This window comes from Protopterus annectens, chromosome 13.part0 (genome assembly GCF_019279795.1).
Source record: "Protopterus annectens isolate FY-2018-M chromosome 13.part0, PAN1.0, whole genome shotgun sequence".
NCBI classification, from domain to species: domain Eukaryota; kingdom Metazoa; phylum Chordata; order Ceratodontiformes; family Protopteridae; genus Protopterus; species Protopterus annectens.
In genome coordinates this window covers 299621573-299643576 of record NC_056747.1, presented here as the reverse complement: position 1 = coordinate 299643576, position 22004 = coordinate 299621573, and the positions used below count along the sequence as shown (strand labels likewise).

Genomic DNA, 22004 nt, shown 5'->3' with positions numbered 1-22004 from the left:
CATCTGCCTAAGTCTTATCCATAAACCCACTATTTCCACTGTCTCTACCCCTCCAACGTTAGTGTCATGTACTATTAGAATTGTCTGGCTTTCCATGCCCTATGAGAGACTTGAGACAAACACATTGACTGGGGCCTAAAACTAATCCCTATGGAGCTTTGCTTGACACTTTCTATTCCTTTGGTAGTGCTCTCCTGACAAACTGCCTTCTGTTCTCTGTTGTTTAACCACTGACTTAATGACTTGTTGCACATTTCCATTCACTTAATTCTTGTAAGCGGACTGCACTGTGGGAATGATTCAAAAGCTTTGCTGAAATGCAGACAAAGCACATCTAGAAGGCTACTCTTGCCCAACTTATTCTTGCTGTTAATCTATGCTGGAACTTACTGAGCCACCCAGTTTAGGCCAGGAACCTTTTACACCTTACCCTTAAACCGTCTCCGTTCTTTTACATACCAGTGAGGTCACACCAACTGGCTGTGCTTTACTGGACTACTTCTTGAGAAATTTATCAAAACCAGAATAGTCTTTTTATGATCAGTAGTGACAGTTTGTTCAACTCAATATTAAGTAATACATTATTGTACCTAATTCATAGAGAAAAAAGTAAATATATTAAATAAGATTTGACTCAGTGTTGGGTAAAAGGAAGTCTTGCATTACTCCTAAAAAATGAGGAATCTCAGAGATAATATATTTGGAGGTGAAAGTGCTGTCTCCTGATTTTTCCTCTACAAAAAAAACTCTCTGTATTTTTGTTTAAGAATTGCATTTGTATTGCTAATGTTTTTTTTTCTGATAATTCAGCACACAACAATACTGATTTAAGTGAGCTGTTTTATAACTAGATTCCATCTCGTTCCGGCTCCATATTTTCTTTCGTCCCTTCAATGTTTCTTCTATCTTTTCTTCTGTTATTTTCCCATTTGTCCATCTGCCTTTTTTCACTGCTTTGCTGTCCCATCCTGCTACCCTCCCATCTGCTTCTTTGGTGAATACTGAAATGAAACAATTATTTAAAATTTCCACCTGTTATACATTCTATTTATAAAATGAAAAATGCCAGTGCAGATGCATTCTATTTATGCCTTTGCCCTTATCAGGCTAGTCCCCAAACTCCATCTGTGGCCTCCTACTTGATTCTGCATGCCTGAAGAACAACTTCTTTTCTGTTCTAATATTTATAGCAATTAATCTTTCTTTCATGCTTTCAATTACCAAACACTTTGTTGCCAACTTTTATAGCTTCCAGATATCCTTCATGGAGATCCTGCCCCTTATCCCAATGATCCATGTATCTTTTTGCCCTTCTCTTATAAATACCCTCATCCATCTGGAGAACCACAGTGTCTTTATCCTTTAATACTCTATTATGATGCAATAATTTCCATATATGTGATAGACAAAATCATTCCTTGTGATTATTTCTTAACTTGTGTTAACTGGATAATGTCACTGAGACAAAGACTTCCTTACAGGATGAACATAGGATAAAACATTCCTTGATCAAACCTGAGAAACTACTATTGTGGTAATCCACCAGGCCAAGCAGCATGCCTTTGTTATGGCTTGTCTTCATTCCTTACTGGAAACTGGTCGATAAAAAATCCAGACTTAGCAGTTTTTTGTATGAAATCCTAACATATGACTGTTCATGGAGACACTGTCTGATCAGTAAAGATAATTAATACATCTCCCCTAGGAGTCTAGGACACTCCTAAAAAATTGATTTGGTGTGTGGAAGGCAAGGCCCCAAACCACTCAGACTTCTATATATTAACTCCATGGTCATACAGCAGTGGAGAGAAATGTCCCCATTAAAGTCTCATACAAACTGCACCTAAAAAGAAACTTTCAAACAATTTTATACAGCTGTGTTTGAGTAATTAAAACCAAAACAACTGGTCCTTGATCTCCTGTGGAAAAACTGAATCGTTTACATTTCTGCAGTAGACCTTACAATTAATGTTACTACCACGTTTTTTTTTTTTTTTACTTTTTTTTTATATATATGCCAATAGTCATACATCTGTAACCCCACAATTAATGAAATTAGCTTCCCTGGGTAACCCCCCCCCATCTATGAAGACAATGCATTAAATTGCTGAGCTGCTTTATTACATGGATAACAATAAGGTAGACTAGAATGGATCTGACCGAGGAATTTATTTGTTTACAAATGTGTACATAAGAAACATGTTCTGGCCATATTTACTGTAATTAATATAAGGCACACCCAGGCTGTGCCTTTAAATGGTCAGTCTTGATCAGTACACTACCTCAGTAAACAAATTAAAATAACAAAATAAATAAATAAAATTCAGATTGCAAAATAGCAACTGGGATAAACATTTACATAAAGTATGAAATGGGACCCTCGAGCCATCCTACTGGTAATAGATACTGAAATACAAGGTGTGGCCACATATACACTTTGGTAAAAGCAGACAGCCTGTAGTATCCTGTGACAACAATGTAGTTCACATGGCTGAAGCAGAGGGTTCCAACAGCAAAGTGAGCAAAATGATAAAACAAGCTGTACTTTTCATGTGTATATGTGTACCTGTATGCATATTTGTAAGGGGGGGGTTGTAACAGTGATCTGACAGAGGAAACCTCGATGCATGTATTAATTTAGGCAGAGGGAGAATATTTACTGAAAGTCTGATAGCAAACGCATTTTGTTCAAATAGTTTCATTTTTTCACTATATATTGTGGACCACAGGGCACCATTTCTCTGAGAAGAGGTAAGATCTTATTGATTATTTCAGTATGACTGAAGAATGATTTCACAGTGAGCACACTCCATTGACTCCGATTACAGGAATTACAGCTGCACGCTCTCAGGTTATTTATGGATGTCTATTCATTCCCTAATAATTCAATCCCCCTGAATCAAAATATAGATGGAAGATTTTTGAAAATGTCTTCTACATTTTACATTCTTACTTTTCTTTATAATAAAACGATAATCAATAAGAATCTGCCATGATGTGTAGAAAAAAGAAGCTTTAGAATGTACGTAACCTTCAGCAGCATTATATCGTTATATGGAATATCATCTTTCACGTAATACTTTGGATGACGATATTGCTCCAAGATTTGTAACCTCTCCTGTGATGGTTCTTTTTTTTTAATGTTGTGAGCTCCCACTACTACTTCTGCACTATTGGCAGACCTGTCAAAATAAAAATATAATAAAACATACAAGTTTCTATTAGTAATTACTTAATAAAATAAAGTCATTTTAATTAACAACATTGTTTCATGTACATTTTTAATGTTATGCCACAGTTTCAACATACCAGCTCTTTAATCAGTTAAATGCATGCCTGCTCTGTGATTGAAAGGCTCTGTGTAATAGTCCGTGTACTCTATGGACCTCTAACTAAGTTGGCCATTGTCTCCTTTTACTTGACCAGTGAACTATACTGCATATGCCAGCTATTTAGTGTCGTGAAATGACAGATATCCTGTTTTACTTGCATTTCATTGTTAATTGCTTTGTTCTGGCTATAAACTGATTGATCTCAGTTATAAATTGACCTGTAGATGTTTTTGTTTTATTTTTGAAGATTGTAAAATGATTGTTCTTAAAATGGTTTGTAATAATTTAAAGCTTTTTGCCCATGCCTCCCCTGTAAATGTGTTTCTACCCATTCAGACTTTCCTGGTAATCAAATGTCAATAAATAAGTAAGTAAGTAAATAAATACATAAATAATTTGTTTTCTTTGAATATTTTCCTTATGCCATCAAGTTTTGAACCAGTAATAGGGGAGACACTACAAGAACAAAAAATATTATTCAATCAGTGGTTTAATTCATGTTGCATTTAATAGAACCTTTTGATGGTACGGAAATGCTATCTAAAATATCACAGAGGTCCAATGGTAGTTTTTTTTATTTTTGCACTTACATACCCAAATACATGAGAAACTCTCTGCTTTGTCAGTGGGGGATGCTGAATAATTGTCCCTTTCAGCCCTGCTATAAGCCTGCATTTTGCCAACTGAACTTTTAAGGTCAGGGATAAGCTGTGCTAACTGACCTGGTCTGCATCTAATAAAAGTCACACTGACTCTTTAGCTACAGTTCTTCTTCTTCTTTTTCCCGGTTAGGAGTTACCACAGCGGATCACCTGTCTGCTCATGATTGGCAGTGGAGTTTTATGGTGTCGAGTTGCCAGCCCAGCACCCAACCTTCCACAGAAGGCAAACATATGCACACATTCACACCTAGGGCCAATTTAGAGTGTCCAATCCACCTACAGCATGTCTTTGAGATGTGGGAGGAAACCAGAGCACCCGGAGGAAACCCATGCGACCACAGGGAGGACATGCAGACTCCGCACAGAAGGCACCCCAGCCGAGGATCAAACCAGAGAACCTCTTGCTGTGAGGCAGCAATGCTAACTGCTGCACCACTGCAGCCACCCTCACTCTTTAGCTACGGTAAGGACTGAAATATAAACTTGCATGAAATGTAAGGGGATTTTGTCAGCTACAGCAACAGTTCGACAATGGCTTTAAAGTCAATAACAAGTCAAAAACTGAAGTGCCTAAACCAAATAAAAAACAATGCTTCTAGACAGAAATGAAAATGGTACAGACTGGAATTCAGTTTCTGTGAAGTTTAATGAATAACTAACAATATAAAACACTTTAAAACACTCTAGATTAAGCGCTTTCATCCACTAAAAGCTGGACGTCTTCAGAATCTAGATTAGGTTACTTCCTTTTTGCTTTTATAGTTAAGTGTCTTAATTAATAAATTAATTAATTAATTAATTAATTAATTAATTAATTAATTAAAACATTCAATCTCTTAAAGAAACAGTGCTTTTAAAAAACAATACTATTAAAAAATACATCACTAAGACAAGACATAAAACATAAAACATAAAATCGCATTCTAGAAACTCTTTTTGTTAACTTTTTCTGATAAACTCACTTGGAATATTTAACAGCTCGTGAATTTAAAATAAGTTGTAGGGAAATGTGGTCATTAATTCCAGGGGGTTACTTCCTTTCTGTTTTTATAGTCTAGTGACATAAAAAAATTCAATCTCTTAAAGAAACAGTGCTTTAAAAACAATATTATGAAAGAATACATCACGAAGACAAACCATAAAACATAAAATAAATACACAATATACAAAATTATAGTGAATACACAAATTTTGGCACAATTAGATGGCATTTTACTTTTCAATTGTCTAGATTTTTGCAGAATGACAAGATTTCTGCTTCATATTTTTAGTATGTTCCTTATACAATTTTGCATTTTTCTGGCAAAACATCGCCTTTGGCACCATGTTCTTAGCTGAGGACTAAATGCCATAATTTTAGTTTAAATTTCAGGTGCCATAGGAGGGCAGAAGAGAGGTCTTTTTCTTGATTGCTAGTATAGTCAGAAGCCCCATGATTTCTTGTTTTGTTTCCTCTAGGCATGGCCTCTGTGATTTGATTGTTTGAGATTTTTAACTTAATTGAAGTGATTCTAATTTTGGCCCCTGGTAAACAGTATACAGATAAATTATTTTTACAATATTCAGTTCTATTGAGATTTTTCTTTTTTGCATTTTTCACTAATGACTAATGTATTGTTGGGGTTTCCAGGGCATGCATGGGTTTAAACCCATAACCTGACTGCTTGAATATATACCAAAGTAGATCCCAGTTTATGTGAGTATTGGGCTCTTCACAATGTCTTCTTGTAGTTACTGTGTCCACGTGATCTAGTTAGGGCAATGGACGACCATTAAGTTGAGTTCTGATGGTATGGTGCATAATATTTTCTGAGCCATTTTATATGGTTTTGGGATTAGAGACATTCAGACCCTTTGGATATTCCAAGAAACACTCAAGGTTAAATGTCAGATTGTTTCTTAGGATATGCACCACTAAATATCAAATTAAAAAAATTGTCACCAGATGAAAACATATTCAGACAGTAGCTGCAATCATCAGTAAGCAGATGCAGGTATATGCTGAACCTTACCAAAATGACATATTGCCATATAACAAGATTGGCCTTGTTTTCAGCAAAATTACCAGATGTTATCCTAAGTTTATTGTCTTAATATATCTTACAACCCAGTGACGCATCAGCTAGAGTTCAAAACTTACTTTCAGTTTCAGTTATAGCTTAGTCTCTGTGCATTGTGCTCATTACACAATGTTTACTTAAGACAGGACTGTGTATATAGTGCTCTGCGCACAATGTCTGCCTGCGACAGGACTGCGTATATAGTACCATATGCATGATGTTTACCTTGGACAGGGCTTTGTGCATAGTTCTCACAGGAAGATGTCTACCTGGAAAAAGACTGTGCATAATGCTCAGAGCATTATGTCTACCAGGAGCAGGACTCTCCATACTGCTCAGTGCATGATGTTTGCATGGGTCAAGACTCTGTGCATAGTGATCACTGCATCATTTTTACCTGGGAACAGGGATGGTTTTATATAGCATTCAGTGTTTAATGTTTACTGAGGATAGGACTGTGTATGTCACACTTAAGGTGTTTTATGTTTACCTGGGGCAGGACTTTCAACATAGTGCTCAGGGCACCATGCTTACTTGGTATAACAGTCTGTATATAGTGCTCAGTGTATGAGGGCTCCAGGTACAGGACTCTGCATAGTTCTCAGTGCATGTTCTTTACCTGGGGCAGGACTCTGTGCATAGCAATCAGTGCATGATGTTTACCTGTGTCAGGACTCTGCATAGTGCATAGTGTATAGGGCATGATGTTTACTTGAGACAGGACTGTGTATATATTGTTCTGTGCATGATGTTTACCTGGGGCAGGACTCTGTGCATAGCAATCAGTGCATGATGTTTACCTGGGACAAGAATATGCAGAGTACATAGGGCATGATGTTTACTTGAGACATGAATGTGTATATAGTGTTCTGTGCATGATAACCCAACTCAGAATAATCTAAAGGTGTTACTGCCAGGAGTCCAAACAGGAAACTACACTCAATGCAAGGTGTTCTCATCCTGAAAAATATAGACATCTGTGCAGTTAACAAGACTTGGTTTACAGCCACAGATGCAACCCAGCAGTGCAAGGCTTTAATGCCTTCCACACATTTAGACCAGCTACTGAACAAGTAGGGTCTAAATGTGTAGGAGTTTCGACTAACATCAGCTACAAGCACACCTCTCCACATCCACATTACCATAAGTAAAGTTCCATACCATATCCTTGCAAGCTATAGGTCCCCCCTCCATTACCCAGAAGTCCATAACACATACTTGAATGTGTCACAGACACTCCCCATTCAACCCAAACACAATACTCATAGGTGACTTTAACTGCCCCAGCATTAACTGAGAATCATGCACAACCTCAAACATTCAAACCCAGAATCCTGAACTTTGTTAACACAAATACCCTAGAACAGATATCTGCATGCCAACCAGGGTGAAAGTCCTTGACCTGGTCCTATCAAACATGAGGGGAATAATGCATTTTGCCTAGCATAATGTCCTCACTGGTCAGGTCGGACCACAAAGCTCTTTCCTTTGAAATAAATATTAAGCCTGAGACATCAGTTAAACCTGGAACATTTAAAAATATTCCAAGGCTAACTATCTTCAGCTAAGCAATAGTTTAACAAAATTCCAGGACCCCGTAACCCTGACATTTGTTCATAGAAACCCTGTACAATCATGTAAATAGCATAGAGACAACTGTTTCTTTCCAAAATAAACATATGACAACCTCCAAATACAAGCCACCCTGGTGAAATCCAAGTATAAAGAGATTGTATAACAAAATAAAGAAAATCATGTCCCAAAACAGGAAGGTTGTTGCCCAACAAGGTAAAAACTCTCCCATAAATCTGAGCAAGCAACTCAGGGGACTAATCAATTCCACTAAAGCTAAATGGGAGATAAAAATAGCCTCCCAGTCTAAGGACAACCATAAGGCTTTCTTCAGTTACATCCGCAACCTTAAAGGTGACAACAAACAATGTGATGAACTAATGGTGAATGGAACCATCTGTAAAGAGACAGACGACAGAGTAAATCTTCTGGCTGATAAATTTTGCTCCAGTGTTCTCCCTCTATCACCCCCAGTGACCCCCCCCCCCAAGAAATACATTTCTCCACCAACTATCACCAGGGAACAGTTCATCACTGCAGTCTCTAAGGCCAAAGACATTGCTTTGATGGTCCCTGATAATATCTAAGTAGTTCAGAAGGCCTTGAAAACCACACCTCAAAGACGCCCGAAAAAATATATAAATACAAATTTTATTTTAGTTCAGAAGGCCTCGAAGAACCACACTCCAAAGATGGCTGAAATAATATATTAATACAATTTTTATTTTCACATGTGAAAATAAAAGTTGTATTTATATTTTTTTCAGGCGTCTTTGGACTGTGGTTCTTCGAGGCCTTCTGAACTGCTTAGATTTTGTTCTGGTTTAAGTATTGATGGGTGCTTCCCTATTTTCTCTTTGGTCCCTGATAATATCCCAGTATGTCTCTCTAGGTTTAATTTCTGCAAGTCTTTTGGGTTTCTAATACCATTATGGGAATAGACTCCATTCCTAAATCAGGGTATAATTAAAAAGTTCATGATATTAGTATTATTTCAGTCTATAATGTTAGCCAGAAGTGCTCTTTGCAGCACCCACAATGCCCTCAGAAATAACTCCTTCTGCAATTCATACAGGGTTACATGTATTGGTGGCACATCTAAGCATGGTTGTAGATTATTTTTTTAATAGACTCATTGTTCCTACTGCTACTGGAACTGTCTGGGTATCTTTCTTCCACATTTTTTGCATTTCTGTCTACAAATCCTGACATTTTATGACTTTGTGTCTCTCTGTATACAAGCTACTGAAATTGCTAGGTGAAGCAATTTCAATGATCAATGGTACTTTTGTCTCTTTTTCATAGGCTACTATATATGGTTTTCTTGCATCTGTTTTTCAAACTGTTAGTAATGATTGATCCCATGTGATGCATACTTCATCATTCTGTATACTGCTGTGTGATTCATGTTTCCAATGCTTCTCAGCTACTTGTATATTGTAGTGTTTGCACAATCCGCAATGCAACAGTTTTGCCACATTATTGTGACTGTCAGTGTACAGGCCCTGTGTCATGAGTGCATTACACCTATCAACAAGTTGTGCAACTATTTCCAATTCCTCTTTTACAGAACCTGCATTTGTCTGCTTCTCTTACATGTTTAATGGACTTTGTAAACCAATATGTACATAACCACTCTCTTGGGCTGCCATTATTAACCTTTCATTTTTTTGGTTTCATCTCACCTTTCCTTAACATTCCTGCATCAAATTCTGATTAACATGAGGTTGTTACAGGGAATATTTGTATTTGCCACAATCTTTATACCTTTTCCATATTTCTTTCCTTCTCATCTGATCCTTCCCCTTTTCTTTAGATTCTTTCTTTTCTTTTTTGGCACACTCGGTCTACTTGTGGTTTGGTTTCCATTTCAGCCCGACAATGGAATGGTTCTGCTAAAGTAAACAGAGAGAGGCCATCTTAGATTTCCTCTCCTTATGTTTTAAAATGTTCACTGTGTTCAGATCTGATGAGATCAGCAAATAAGTATGCAGTCCCACAACTGCAGATCTATACATGTAATCAATTTTGATTAAATTCTGATTTTTATATATCATTTGTTAAGTATGAAGCATTTGTCTTGTTTTCCTGTTTAACTGATCCAATACTTTATAGGGCCAGTCAATTCCCCAAAACTGTAGGTTAAAACAGGAAAAGCAAATTAGATTATAGCTTGGACTTTATTCCTAAATATCAGGGCTGTTTTCAATATTAGCTTTAGTCTTTTATAGTATTCCTTGCTGGGGTTTATTCACATTTGATCATGTTTTATTACTGATCCTTCATCTGTTCCTAAATATGTATACGCTTCCTCTTGCTCAAGTTCCTTTATATCACATTCCTGTCCCAGACTGATATTTTCTTGAGACTGTAACTTTCCTGCTTTAAATGTTTTTGCACATTTATCAAGACCAAATGACATTTGTATAAAACCTTTGAAAGTTTTAACCACTTGATGTTGCACATTTATCAAGACCAAATGACAGTCTTATATCATCTTTGAAATTTTTAACCACTTGCAGTTGTAATTTCAACTCCTCATCTGATTTATTATACAGTTTTAAGACATCCACAAAAAGTAGATGATAGTCTTTAAGCAAGGTTGGGAGCCAAATTGTAACCATGATCTAATCTGATAAGTAAACAGCAGAATGGGTTAAGGGCAAGACAAAATGGCAGCAGTGACAAAGAATCACCCTGGAATATCCTGCTTTGGATTTTTATCCCTGGGATGCTAGTTTGCCTTTTGTCATGGCTTGATGACAGCCTTGTTTGCCACAGCTTCATGGTCACTGTAATGCAAATGATGAGTGTAGGATGTATATTATACATCTATAAGCACTCCTTTATCCATGTATGAGGAATGTTGGCCAATGCTTTTTCGTAATCTATCCATGTCATACTTTTTACAATTCTCTGTTATGGTTTTCTTTAGCAACAGATGATCCTTTGTATCAACGGATGATACTTTGTACCATGTATTTTTTTTGTTACCCATTTGTTTTATTCCCGTGATTGAGATTGTTTTCTAAAGTACAAACTCTGTCTGCATCAATTCCAGTATAGAGTTTGTACATCATCAGAAGGCAAGTTATTGGCTTATAGATTTTATGATAACTTACAGGTTCACTCTTAAGGAAGAATATTGGTTTTCCTGTTGTTAACCAGGATGCTGTCTGTCTGGATTTACATATATCTTACTCAGGAATAAATCTTTGTATAAAGATGTTTTTTTTATTCCCCTTGGACCTTATTTTTACTGGCCTAGCCCCACTGTTGATGTGCAAACCAAGTATACCAGCTATTCTCCAAACCCCCCTGGACTTCGTTTATTTTTGATGAGCTTGATCATGGTTCTTGAGGGTGCCCTGGGGGCTTGGCTTGTCTATACGTCTTTCCAAAGGCAATTTTTTTTTTATGACCTACCTGATCTCTTTTCTAACCACTCCCCCAGTCATGGATTATGTCTGTCAGCAACTCCCCTTTTTCGACCACAACTTCCTTAAGACAGCATATCAGAGAGTGCTCCCCAGTGCCCCATTAGATGGAGCATGCCCATCCCTTCCCTGCAACTCTGTCAGTCACCCAAGCTGTTAATGAAACACAGTTTAGCTGGACTGTAGTCAGACCTTTATCCTTCTATACCATTAGAGCAGCCTTTATGTAAACTTGAACATGAACAAATCTGAATAAAACTTAGTAAGGAATATTTTAGAAGACTTAAATTAATCCTGAAAACAGTGTTGACATCTAGGAAAAAATTCAAGCTATAAACCAATTTGCTCTCCCTGTCCTAACTTACAGTTCTGGAATGACTGACTGGCCCCAAAATGTGCTTGATAGATTAGACAGGACAACAAGAAGGATGCTTCATGATCAACAAATGATTTATAAAAATCAGTGCATACAGAGATTATATATTCCCCGTTCCGAAGGAGGGATGGGTCTCCTTGAAATTGATTACATGTATAGATCTGCTGTCATGGGACTGCACACATATCTACTGAACTCACAAGACCTAAATGTAGGGAAAGTTTTGAAACATGAGAAGAATAAGTCTAAGATGACTTCCCTGCTTAGTTTAGCAGAAGGATAACAGCAACAAGCAACAATGGAAAGCAAACCAGAAGTAGATAAAATAATGCAGCAACTGAATGTGCCAAAAAACAAAAGAAAGAATATAAGGTGAAGAATCAGATGAGAAGGCAAGAAATGTGGAAAAAGCATAAATATAGCTGCAAGTATAGAAAACTTCTGGAAGAACCTCATGTTGATCAGGAACGAATGCAGGAATGGTTAAGGAGAGGTGAATTTAAACCAAACGTTGAAAGGTAAATATTGGTGGCCCAAATTAGTGGACATGCTGGTTTACAGAGTCCATTGAGCATGTGGAAGAGACAGACAAAAATGTAGGTTTTGTAAAACAGAATTGGAAACAGTTGCACATCTTGTTGCTGGTTGTGATATAGTAATGGTGGAAGGACTGTATACTGAAAGACATAGTAATGTGGCAAGATTATTGCATTGGGGATTGTTTCTTGAGCTCAGTTGAAGTAACATATAATCAGATGAAACATACTTTAAAGACTGTGGTTCTCTATGAGGGATAGAGACATTACATCAAAATATTGTTTCAACAAAGTAAGGAAAGCCAGTACATCTAATCAAAATCAACTGCTTGAACTGTACTGGCTTTTCCTTAGTTGACTGGTACAGTGGGGAGTGAGGAATTTACCCTTTCACCACTGCAGTATGATCTCATAATTAGTGTATATATTTGGTGGGGTATGGGGGCACTCCCCCCAAATGAGAGGTACAAGGGGACTTGCCACCCTACAAAAACAGATGCTTTATTTTTGTTTATTTGTTTTTTCAATGTTTTGAGGATCAGACATTTGAGTTCAATCATTTGTGGTTTGGCGTTATGATATTTTGATGAAATGTCATACATCGACTCTTTATAAATATCTCCTTTGGTGGAAAGATAAATTTTATTTCCTATTTGTATATATATATTTTTTTAAAAACATGCTATCACCAACAGATATGTTATGGTATAAAAAAATGTGGGCACTCAGGTCAAGGTTTTCTTTTCGGGGGTGGTGCCATGGAATTCCATGGAAACTGTTAATTAGATCCAGGAAAAAAATAGGATTTAATAGTAAAGACCACCCAGAACTGTTAGCATTTGGCCAAATATGGATTAATTATTGTAAGTAGAATAAAGGTTCAGATACATTTTCTCAAGTACTATAAACTTTATTTGGCAGTTAAGAATCTCTATATGGTGGGAGACTATTATCTGAACTAACAACCAAAATTTTCATTTAAAGATTCCATGTACATTTACTACAGAATATATGAATTTGATCTCTAAGCTGAATTTTCTATAGGTGAGTTTAATATTATCCTTACAATGTTTGAGTGGCATAGAAGTGACAAGCTAAATAGGAATTTTTCAATTTATTTACATTTTTTGAATAGGTTTAAATTGAGCAGAGATATTTCAAAATTCTCTCCTCTATGTGAAGTAACGGTGATAAAAAGAATTTGAAGAACGGATGCCTTTTTTCTTACAAAGATTCTGTAACAATCAGTGTACAATTGTATATATTATATAATTATTATATATTATAATTGTCAATGTAGCAATTGTATATAAGATATTCTTCACTCTGATTTATAGGATTTAAAGGAGTTATTGAGTAAATGGAATAAGGAATTATATGAGGCTCTGGACTTTTACAATATAAGGTGTTAATAAAATCATATAGAAACAGAGTAGCTCAACATAAGGTCCTACAGAGATACTATTAGCTCCCCCCTAGTATCTAGGTTGGCTATATTCTAACAAAGTATTTTGGTGTGGGTGTGGTAAAACTGGCTTCTGGATGCATGTCTGATGGAATTGTTCACTTGTTTGGTAGGAGAAAACATGTTCCTTTGTTTTTTCAGTGGCTGATACAATTGCATGTACTTATGACATATGGAGTTTAGGTAACAGATGACATATGCTAGTTTACACTTTCAAACTGAGATTACTGGCTAAAGGAGTTCTGTTGGAATGATGGAATAAAGAGACTTTGAGCAAATGCTGATCTCTGCTTAGCAAACTGGCTGAAATACATTAATTACTGTATCAATGTGAAATATTGTCAAGTTATAACGAGTGTTTCTTCCTTTCTTCATCCTGGAGAAGGGGAAGGGAATGGAAGAACTATTCAATTTTTTTTTTTGTGTCTTTCGGCTTTTCCCGGTTAGGGGTCGCCACAGCGGAACTCCAGTCCGCTAATGATTGGCAGTTGATTTTTACGTGCCGGCTTGCCAGGCCTGATGCACAACCTTCAACGAAGGTGCGCCCATTCACGCATGTCTCCATGCAGTAGATGCTCTAGCTGAGAATCAAACCGGACAGCGTCTTACTGTGAGGCAACAACGCTACCGCAGCACCACCACCACAGCGGGTAATTTTGCATTATTAGATACAACATGGTTGTAAATTTGATGCTTGCATTAATTATAAAAGAACAAAAAGAGAAGAACAAAATATATGCATAACATATGAACGTTATGTAGTTATCAAAATGATAGATGTAAATGGTCAGAGTCAATTCTCTTCAATCTCTGGGACATAGCTGCAGACACAATTCAGCTTGACACCAAAAACATTTCAAGGCTCTAGGTTCTCACATCTTCTCATAATGCTTTGTGCTAGCTACAATCTCCAGATTTCCAAGGAGATAGCTCCAGAGTCAGCACTGGCCCTATTTAAGCATGACTTGGAAAACTGGATGGGAAAGTGAAATTTTACCCCAGGGTTTTCCCCTATGTCCCTCTTGGACAGGGGCAGCAGGTACTGGTCCTACATTTGCATTGCTAATATACACTACATTTCTTGGTCTATAAAGAAACAAGGGAATAACATGGCTAGGCTAAAGCCCTAGGGCTTATAGCCTAGTAACCTTCTATGATCCTGTGATCCTATGATCCTATGGCCTAACCAATAACCTATGTATGTATTAGGCCTTTACTCTAGGCCTATCCTTAACTAGGGAAGGGGAAAACAGGTGGGTTTGTTGAAGAAGATGGACTTGTATCATCTTGATCTATTGTCATGGTAACTACATAACTTTTATAATGAGAATGATCTAGCCCATCCTTGTAAACCTCCAAGTACCATGCACTGGGGGTGGGGGTGTAGGGTGGGAGGGATTTGGAAGAAGATGGACTCAGATCATCTAGATTTATCATTCATATTTAAGGTGACTGAGTCCATCTTCTTTAACCTCTAGGAAAGAGTGCTAAGCATAACCTCCTAGGTGGTATAGAAATTCCACACAATACTGTGGTCCAGAAGATCTACTCCTCCCTGGCTACTATGCCCAACATTTAGTGTCCTGTGGAGGTACTCAAAGAAAGCCAGGTTATAGTGGCATAAATGTCATCAGTCAGATCATTAGCAAAGAAGGCCTTAGAGTCTGCTAAGGCTCTAGTAAAATACAATTTTGATGGTAGAAGAAGCTGCTTCCCATTTAATCCATTCAGTAAACCCACTGATATCTGTGAATAAATTTATACTAAAGCATTCCTAGGTCAGTATCATTCTTTTACAATAGCCCTTTGTCTTTAGTAGAATTTTTGATATTTATAGGTCAGTATCATTCTTTTACAATAGCCCTTTGTCTTTAGTAGAATTTTTGATATTTATAGGTCAGTATCATTCTTTTACAATAGCCCTTCATGTTTAGTAGAATTTTTGATATTTATAGGTCAGTATCATTCTTTTACAATACCCCTTCGTCTTTAGTAGAACTTTTGATATTTATTGACCAAGAGTGCATGCAAACAGTTTATTACAAGGATGCACACACACACACACACACACACACACACACACACACACACACACACACACACACACACACACACACACACACACACACCTTCTCCTTTCTGCTGAATAAAATGAAACTGAATACATTTTAAATGTTGGTGGTACGGCGGTAGCGTTGTTACCTCACAGCAAGAGATTCTCCGGTTCGATTCTCAGCTGGGCTTGGGAGTGCCTTCTGTGTGGAGTCTGCCTGTCCTCCCCGTGGTTGGGTAGCATTCGAAAGACATGCGTGCATAAATGGGCATGCTTTCGTTGAAGGTTCGTAAAAATCTACTGCCAATCATTAGCGGACCGGAGTTCAGCTGTGGCGACCCTTACCGGGAAAAGCCGAAAGACAAACAACAACTGACTTAAAGAAACTGTATTATAATGTTATTGGACACATATATGGTGGCATGCAGCAATCCTTTACTTAGATGAAAATTATCTGAGTACAGTGCATACACCACAATGGATAATCTTTTCAACTTTTTTACTGGGATAACTAGCTGTACTGTAACTTGAAGTACTGTATAAGACAAACAGCTGTAGTGAAGAGATGATGCAAGTTTTCATGCTGGTTAAGTATTTTACTTTACATTATATTATTTCATTAGGACATCATCTAAAGGACAGTATAAGGAAATGTAATTGTATCCCATACTGTACAATAAGACTATATGCTCATTGTTCTAATTAAACATTATGGGTTTAGCTTTTGTGCTAATTACACAACAACTGAAAGAAAAATATTTTCTATCTAATTTATATTAATGTACAGTCCTTTTCTTTTCTGATTTAGACTAAAAAATGAAATACTTATATAACATTCTGAGAGACTTGTATCCAGGCAGAACAAAGTGGTCCAGATTCCAAGAGTTGCTTTCAGTGTTAGTCTGCCCTGATTCCAAAAGACCTTCTCTCAGTGTAAGTGACTTACTTCAGTGTAAGGCCCATCTATAAACAGGCTTACTATGGGGACTAGATTTCAAGATACCTGCTCTCGGCCTGCTCTCTGTGTAAGTGGTCACTTACCCTGAGAGCAAGTCTTTTGGAATGTGGTCACTATCACCACAGTATCATGTATAGTATCATAGTATCATGACTATACCTATACATTCCTACATCTTGATACATGTGATGTAATTTAGTAGATCTACAGTTTTAAAAAAATATGTATCAAAGTGAAATACCTCCTTTGTGCTACTTTCCTCTCCTTTCCATATAATTAGAAAAATATTAACTTATATGTAGCCAGCTGGAAGTTTTTGCTTTAAAATAGTAAACTTTATTTATTACAATAACTGATGTTTAGAACTTGAGATTTAAAACACTTACGGTGAACAATGCCCTGCCGTCATAACCCACTTTTTTGCAATCAGGAATCCTCCACAGAAATGTTGTCCATTGCTCTGTAGTGATACCATATATGGTCTTGAGTGAGGCTTGGCTTTGTGCCCATCGATAATACCCACATTGAAGGAGTCTGTAAAATGATAAAAGGCTTAACTGTATTAATTTCTGTTTAATTTTGGTTCATAACCTACACACCCTTCCCAAAAGTCCAGTGTGATTGTATTTAATTTTATTAGTACAACTGTCTCCATTATTTGGAATGCTGATATGGTAGTTACAAATATACCATACAGTTTCTGACCCTTCAGCATTTAACCCCAGATTGTCTGATGAGAGTCAGTCTAGGTATATGCACACTTGTGAATGAATGAAGCCGTGTGTGTTGTTTATCAGCTGTGCTTTATCTGAAAGTGACCAAACCAGTGCACAATGCACAGTGACAATGGCTTGCATTAATTATCATTAAGGAGTCAGTGATAGGCATTGGCAAAAGCAGGGAGTTTCAGAAAATCACTGAGCTGTGAGAGGTGGATTAGCAAACAGTAAAATGACCACTGAACTGACGTGGGATGAAATATACCATAATGTGTAATAGGGAAATGCACAAGTAAGAGTTGTGTCACCTAAGAGTCAGTTTTTGTCATGGTTTCAGCCATACGGTTTATACAGTTTCAACATGGATGATCAGTGAGCAAGTTGGGTAGATGCTATGTCAAGAATCTACTTGACTGGCAGCCACAAAAGTGGCTGTGCGGCTCAACCTCCTGGGTGGTAAAAACATGTTATAATCTAAGGAGCTAACAGCAAAAATAGGATAGGTGAATGTTCATTATTGGTACTTATACTTCAGGACAGAGACACTGGAGACATGTCTGAGGCAATGAAAAACAAGGGATGCTGGGATGCTCATTGAAGGAATCTTGTAAAAATTAGGTCATGCAGCTGGCAAGAATAACATAATGAAGAAGTAAAGAATAGCCACCTTCATGGGCATAAGAAAGAACAGGCAGTGAAAGTGGGCATCTTGGAGGCCATAAGTAGGGCCAATATGAAATAATTCTGCAGACAGGCTTCATTCTAGGCTAAGTACTGGGAGGATAAAGGAGGATAAGAAATCAACAATGCAGAACTCTATGCAGAGTTTTTATAAATGCAGATAATGTACAGTTTTGGACAATGTGAAATTATTAAGAGATGTTTGAGAGTAGCATACAACTGGTATCTCCTCTGCAAAATTCCCTTATAATAGCTGATGTATTTGTACTGTTCTACATTAGGGATTAGGGGGCTTATGTTAAAATTTGGGACAGTAGTACCAGTGCACTATCATCATGTTCTTTAGTTGTTCATGGTAACCCCCCTCCCCAATACGTTAAATCAGAAAACACTTTAATGTGCCAGGAAGCATGGGAAAAAAATGTGGACTTTTTTTTTTTTTTTTTTTAAAGACTGAGGAATATGGGATTTTAACAATAGCTGCCATACAGTAATTGTCTTTCAGCAGATTTTAGCCAAGGAGTTTAATACTTTGCAAAATGTTGTGGTTTACAGAACGTCATGATACATCAGACATCAGTCTGGCTTAGATTAGTGCACAGAAGGAGAGTTGCAAGGGAGAATGATCTTTAAGACTATAATTGTCTTATGTGTTTTGTGGAAGGAAGAGATTGGAAAGCAATCATGTTATATGCTCAGTTAGAGGTAGACAAGCCTGAAACTGAAAGTAAGGTGTAGGCTCAAAAGTTTAGCTTAGAATAAAGGTTGCATCTCTGGACAAGTAATGGTTCTGTCTGGGTAAATATGCTATTATATGTGGCATCTCAGGTGACGGCGAAAAAGCCTTTGCACTTCCATGTGTGAGACAACATTGTTTGCACATACATCATATGACACCCCTGACCAACAGCAGGTCAAACATCAGATGTAAAGGAAGATATCAAACTGCATGTTATGGGTAGTTTAATATTAACTTGTATATTAATTCTAATTATGTGATAATTAAAACCTGAGTGACTGAACAAGACGAACATCATGGTATTTTAGGAATGTGCCATTCTGAAGTGCAGATCCATTAACATTTAAGCCTTAAATGAATGCAGCAAAACTATTTTCATATATTCTGTTTTCTGTTTTGCATGGGATGAGGCTTGCTGGCATTTAGGAAATGTTTGTTTTCTGTGACCCAGATCACTCAGCGTCAGTTAACACTGTATATTTTTTTCTGAGTGCATGAAAAGCACCGGCTCATCACTTTACGCTATATATTTACAGGCTGATATGGAGGAAATTATAGAGTAATTAAAACTTAGTGAAACAGAGTGCTGACAATGCACTTTAGAAGCTCCAAGTCATTATTTTGAAATATTTTTCCTATTAAAAGTGAATTATCTTTATAACAAGTTAGCACAGCAGGAGGATGGGGCAAGACTATATTGTACACCTTCAAGTTTGTAAGGTGTACTTTAGTGCTCAGGTCCATAGACCATCAAGGAGCACTAAAGTCCTTTACTTCAGGATTGAATACTAAGTTTTTTTAATATTGTCAGAATTTTTGATCTCCCCTGAAAGTTTGTTCCATAACATTGCAACTCTTAATGTCGGACACAAGTATCCCATACTTGTATTAAACATGAGAATGTGAAAGTTCAGATTTATATTTCTTAGGTCCAGATTATTGTCACAGATTCTCAATTTAATGGCACTTTGAAAGGGTTGGTTGTGATCTGCTTTGTATCCAAGTATAAATATCCCCCAGATAAAACGGTAATGCACAATGTCTAAATTACGACTGTGAATTTTAAACCATGTGAATTACCATTCAAATCCCTCACAAAGTTCTGAAAAAGTTCCTTACTACCTTTGCAAAAAAAAAAAATCATCAATAAACCTTTTAAAACAAACCGCATTCTCAACAACAACAAAAAAAGTTGTTAGGTGTATGAATTGTTTTTTCAAACTCATCCATATATATGATTGCATAAGTTGAAGCATAGGGGACAACCATAGCTGTCCCCCTTGTTTGTAAAAAAAATTTCCCTATCCCAACAAAAATAACTATGGGTCAGATAAAATGAGGGAAGGCCCTTGAACTTCTTATTTGTTGGCCAAATTCAGCTGTTTAGAAAGGGTGGGAATCAGTGGTCAAAGATGGGTCAACTGTCCTGGAAGAAGGAAGGTAGTATAGCCTACCATGATACCTGAACTTACTGTAGATGTGCCCCACTTACAGGGTTTGGATTGGGAATGTGCAATTAGGTCCTTCAAGTGGCATCCAAGTAGTAGCCTTTATGCAGGAGCATTTACACCAACAAGGAAAAAGGCATAGTAGAGCCTCACATCAGACACCGTGTACGTCAGCTAATGAGGGAGGGGTTAGGGACAGAAAAAAATCCCTCCTGGTTTCCTGGATTATAACCAAGCCCCTACCAGCTCTCGACAGTGGTAGGGTTATGAATTGGCATGATGGCAATACGGGATTGCTGGTCATTAGTCTGATAAGAATGAAAGAAAAACATAAAAAAAGATATTTAAACCCTAGATTCATAAAATACATGTAGAAAGGAGTGTTTAAAGAAACAGCAGTGACAAATGTGAGTTTTGGTGTCTTAATGTGTTAACAGAAAGTTTAAAGATGATGCCTCCATTAATCTAACAAGATATAACCAGTTTAAGTAAGAAATGCCTCATTTAGTCTAACCAGATATAACCAGTTTAAGTAATCTGCCACATTAGTTCCTCTTTTAGATTCTGTTTTTTCAACATTTCCTCTGACATGAGTGTAAGCCCTTATCTAAACCACAAACTGGGAGGAGTAAAAAGCATTATATTTAGCACATATTCCAATAAAGCAATTTAACTTATCAGTTTGTTGAACTGTTTTCAGGAGGTCAGAAATGAACATTTTAAACTTACTGATTGAATTACCAGTATAAAACTTGATATATTGGACATCTACAGAGCTATAGCACCATGCAGCCAGTATTACAGCAAATAGCATGTCTGATCAATTAAGTATACTGAACACATGAGATATGAAAGATGTACCAGTATATTCATTAAATGAAATATTAAACAATTATGTTACTGTTATATTTACATTGCAGTTTAACCTGCTTTGAGTGTTTACACAAAAATATAAATAATTCTTTACTACATCCCCTTTCCATGCCTAGAGAGTCTGCTCACTAACCTTTGTGACTATGTTATTGCATTTTCAGTTTCTACTTTTCCTGGCAGTAAATACTAGAAGAAGCACTTCATGTATTTTATAATTCCATAGACTGTATATGTTACCCATGATAGTTCAGTACGTAATGGTGACATCTCACAGGTCCAGGTTTCCCTTCTTATCTCGTTTTCCTGAATGTGCTAAGTTGGCATGTCTCATTTGCTTCCGTCCATATATCCAAGACATGCTTTTTAAGATGAGTGGCCAGTACACTAAATTGCTCTAGATTTCTGAAAGGAGCTCTCTCTGAGGGAGTGATATATATATATATATATATATATATATATATATATATATATATATATATATATATATATATACACTAACTCTGAGATCCTACTACAGTGGGGAAAAGGGTACATTCTCAGATCCCTACAATACCACAATCTCCATGCAGCTTTGTTTCTGTTTTACAGATAGTTTCTGATGTTTCAAATTGTCAATCATATGGTCTTGACGATATGAATTTAGACATTTTAAAATTTAGAACAACTAAAATAGACCTGTTTCAATATGCCTTTAAATTAAGTATCTTTGTCTAAGCTGCAGCAACCATGAAACGAGAATAATAAAGTAAGAGTCTATGAGGTACACACAAAAACATTTGTTTCCATTCATGTTGGTTATGTTTTTTTTTCATAAAACTCACTATTTCTTTAAATACATTTTGCAGTGATCCTCTATGTACTTTAAGAAACAAATCCATGTTGCTGTTTATAAGCAGATATGGTTCGTGCTGATGAGAACTGAGGGGTTATAGTTGACCTGGCATCCAAAACACTGTTTTGATTTACTGTTTTATTTTCTGAAACATTTCTCAAAAGTCTAACACTTCTGATGTAAAAGAGATAAAAAAAAACTCCACCCTATGGCTTGGATGTTATGGGCATGTGCACTGGGAACAGAGAGCATAAGTAAAAC

General features: G+C 36.7%; 1 protein-coding gene across 1 annotated transcript in view; it reads right to left on the bottom strand.

Annotated features, from left to right (window-relative positions):
- The window catches only part of LOC122788334 (duodenase-1-like), a 66246-nt gene that overhangs the window by 25724 nt on the left and 18518 nt on the right, over nt 1-22004 (bottom strand). The window contains exons 2-3 of the mRNA XM_044055411.1: nt 16838-16985; nt 3032-3182 (exon numbers count right to left, since the gene is read on the bottom strand). Coding sequence (XP_043911346.1) covers nt 3032-3182; nt 16838-16985 — 299 coding nt within the window. The remainder of the gene's footprint in view (nt 1-3031; nt 3183-16837; nt 16986-22004) is intronic.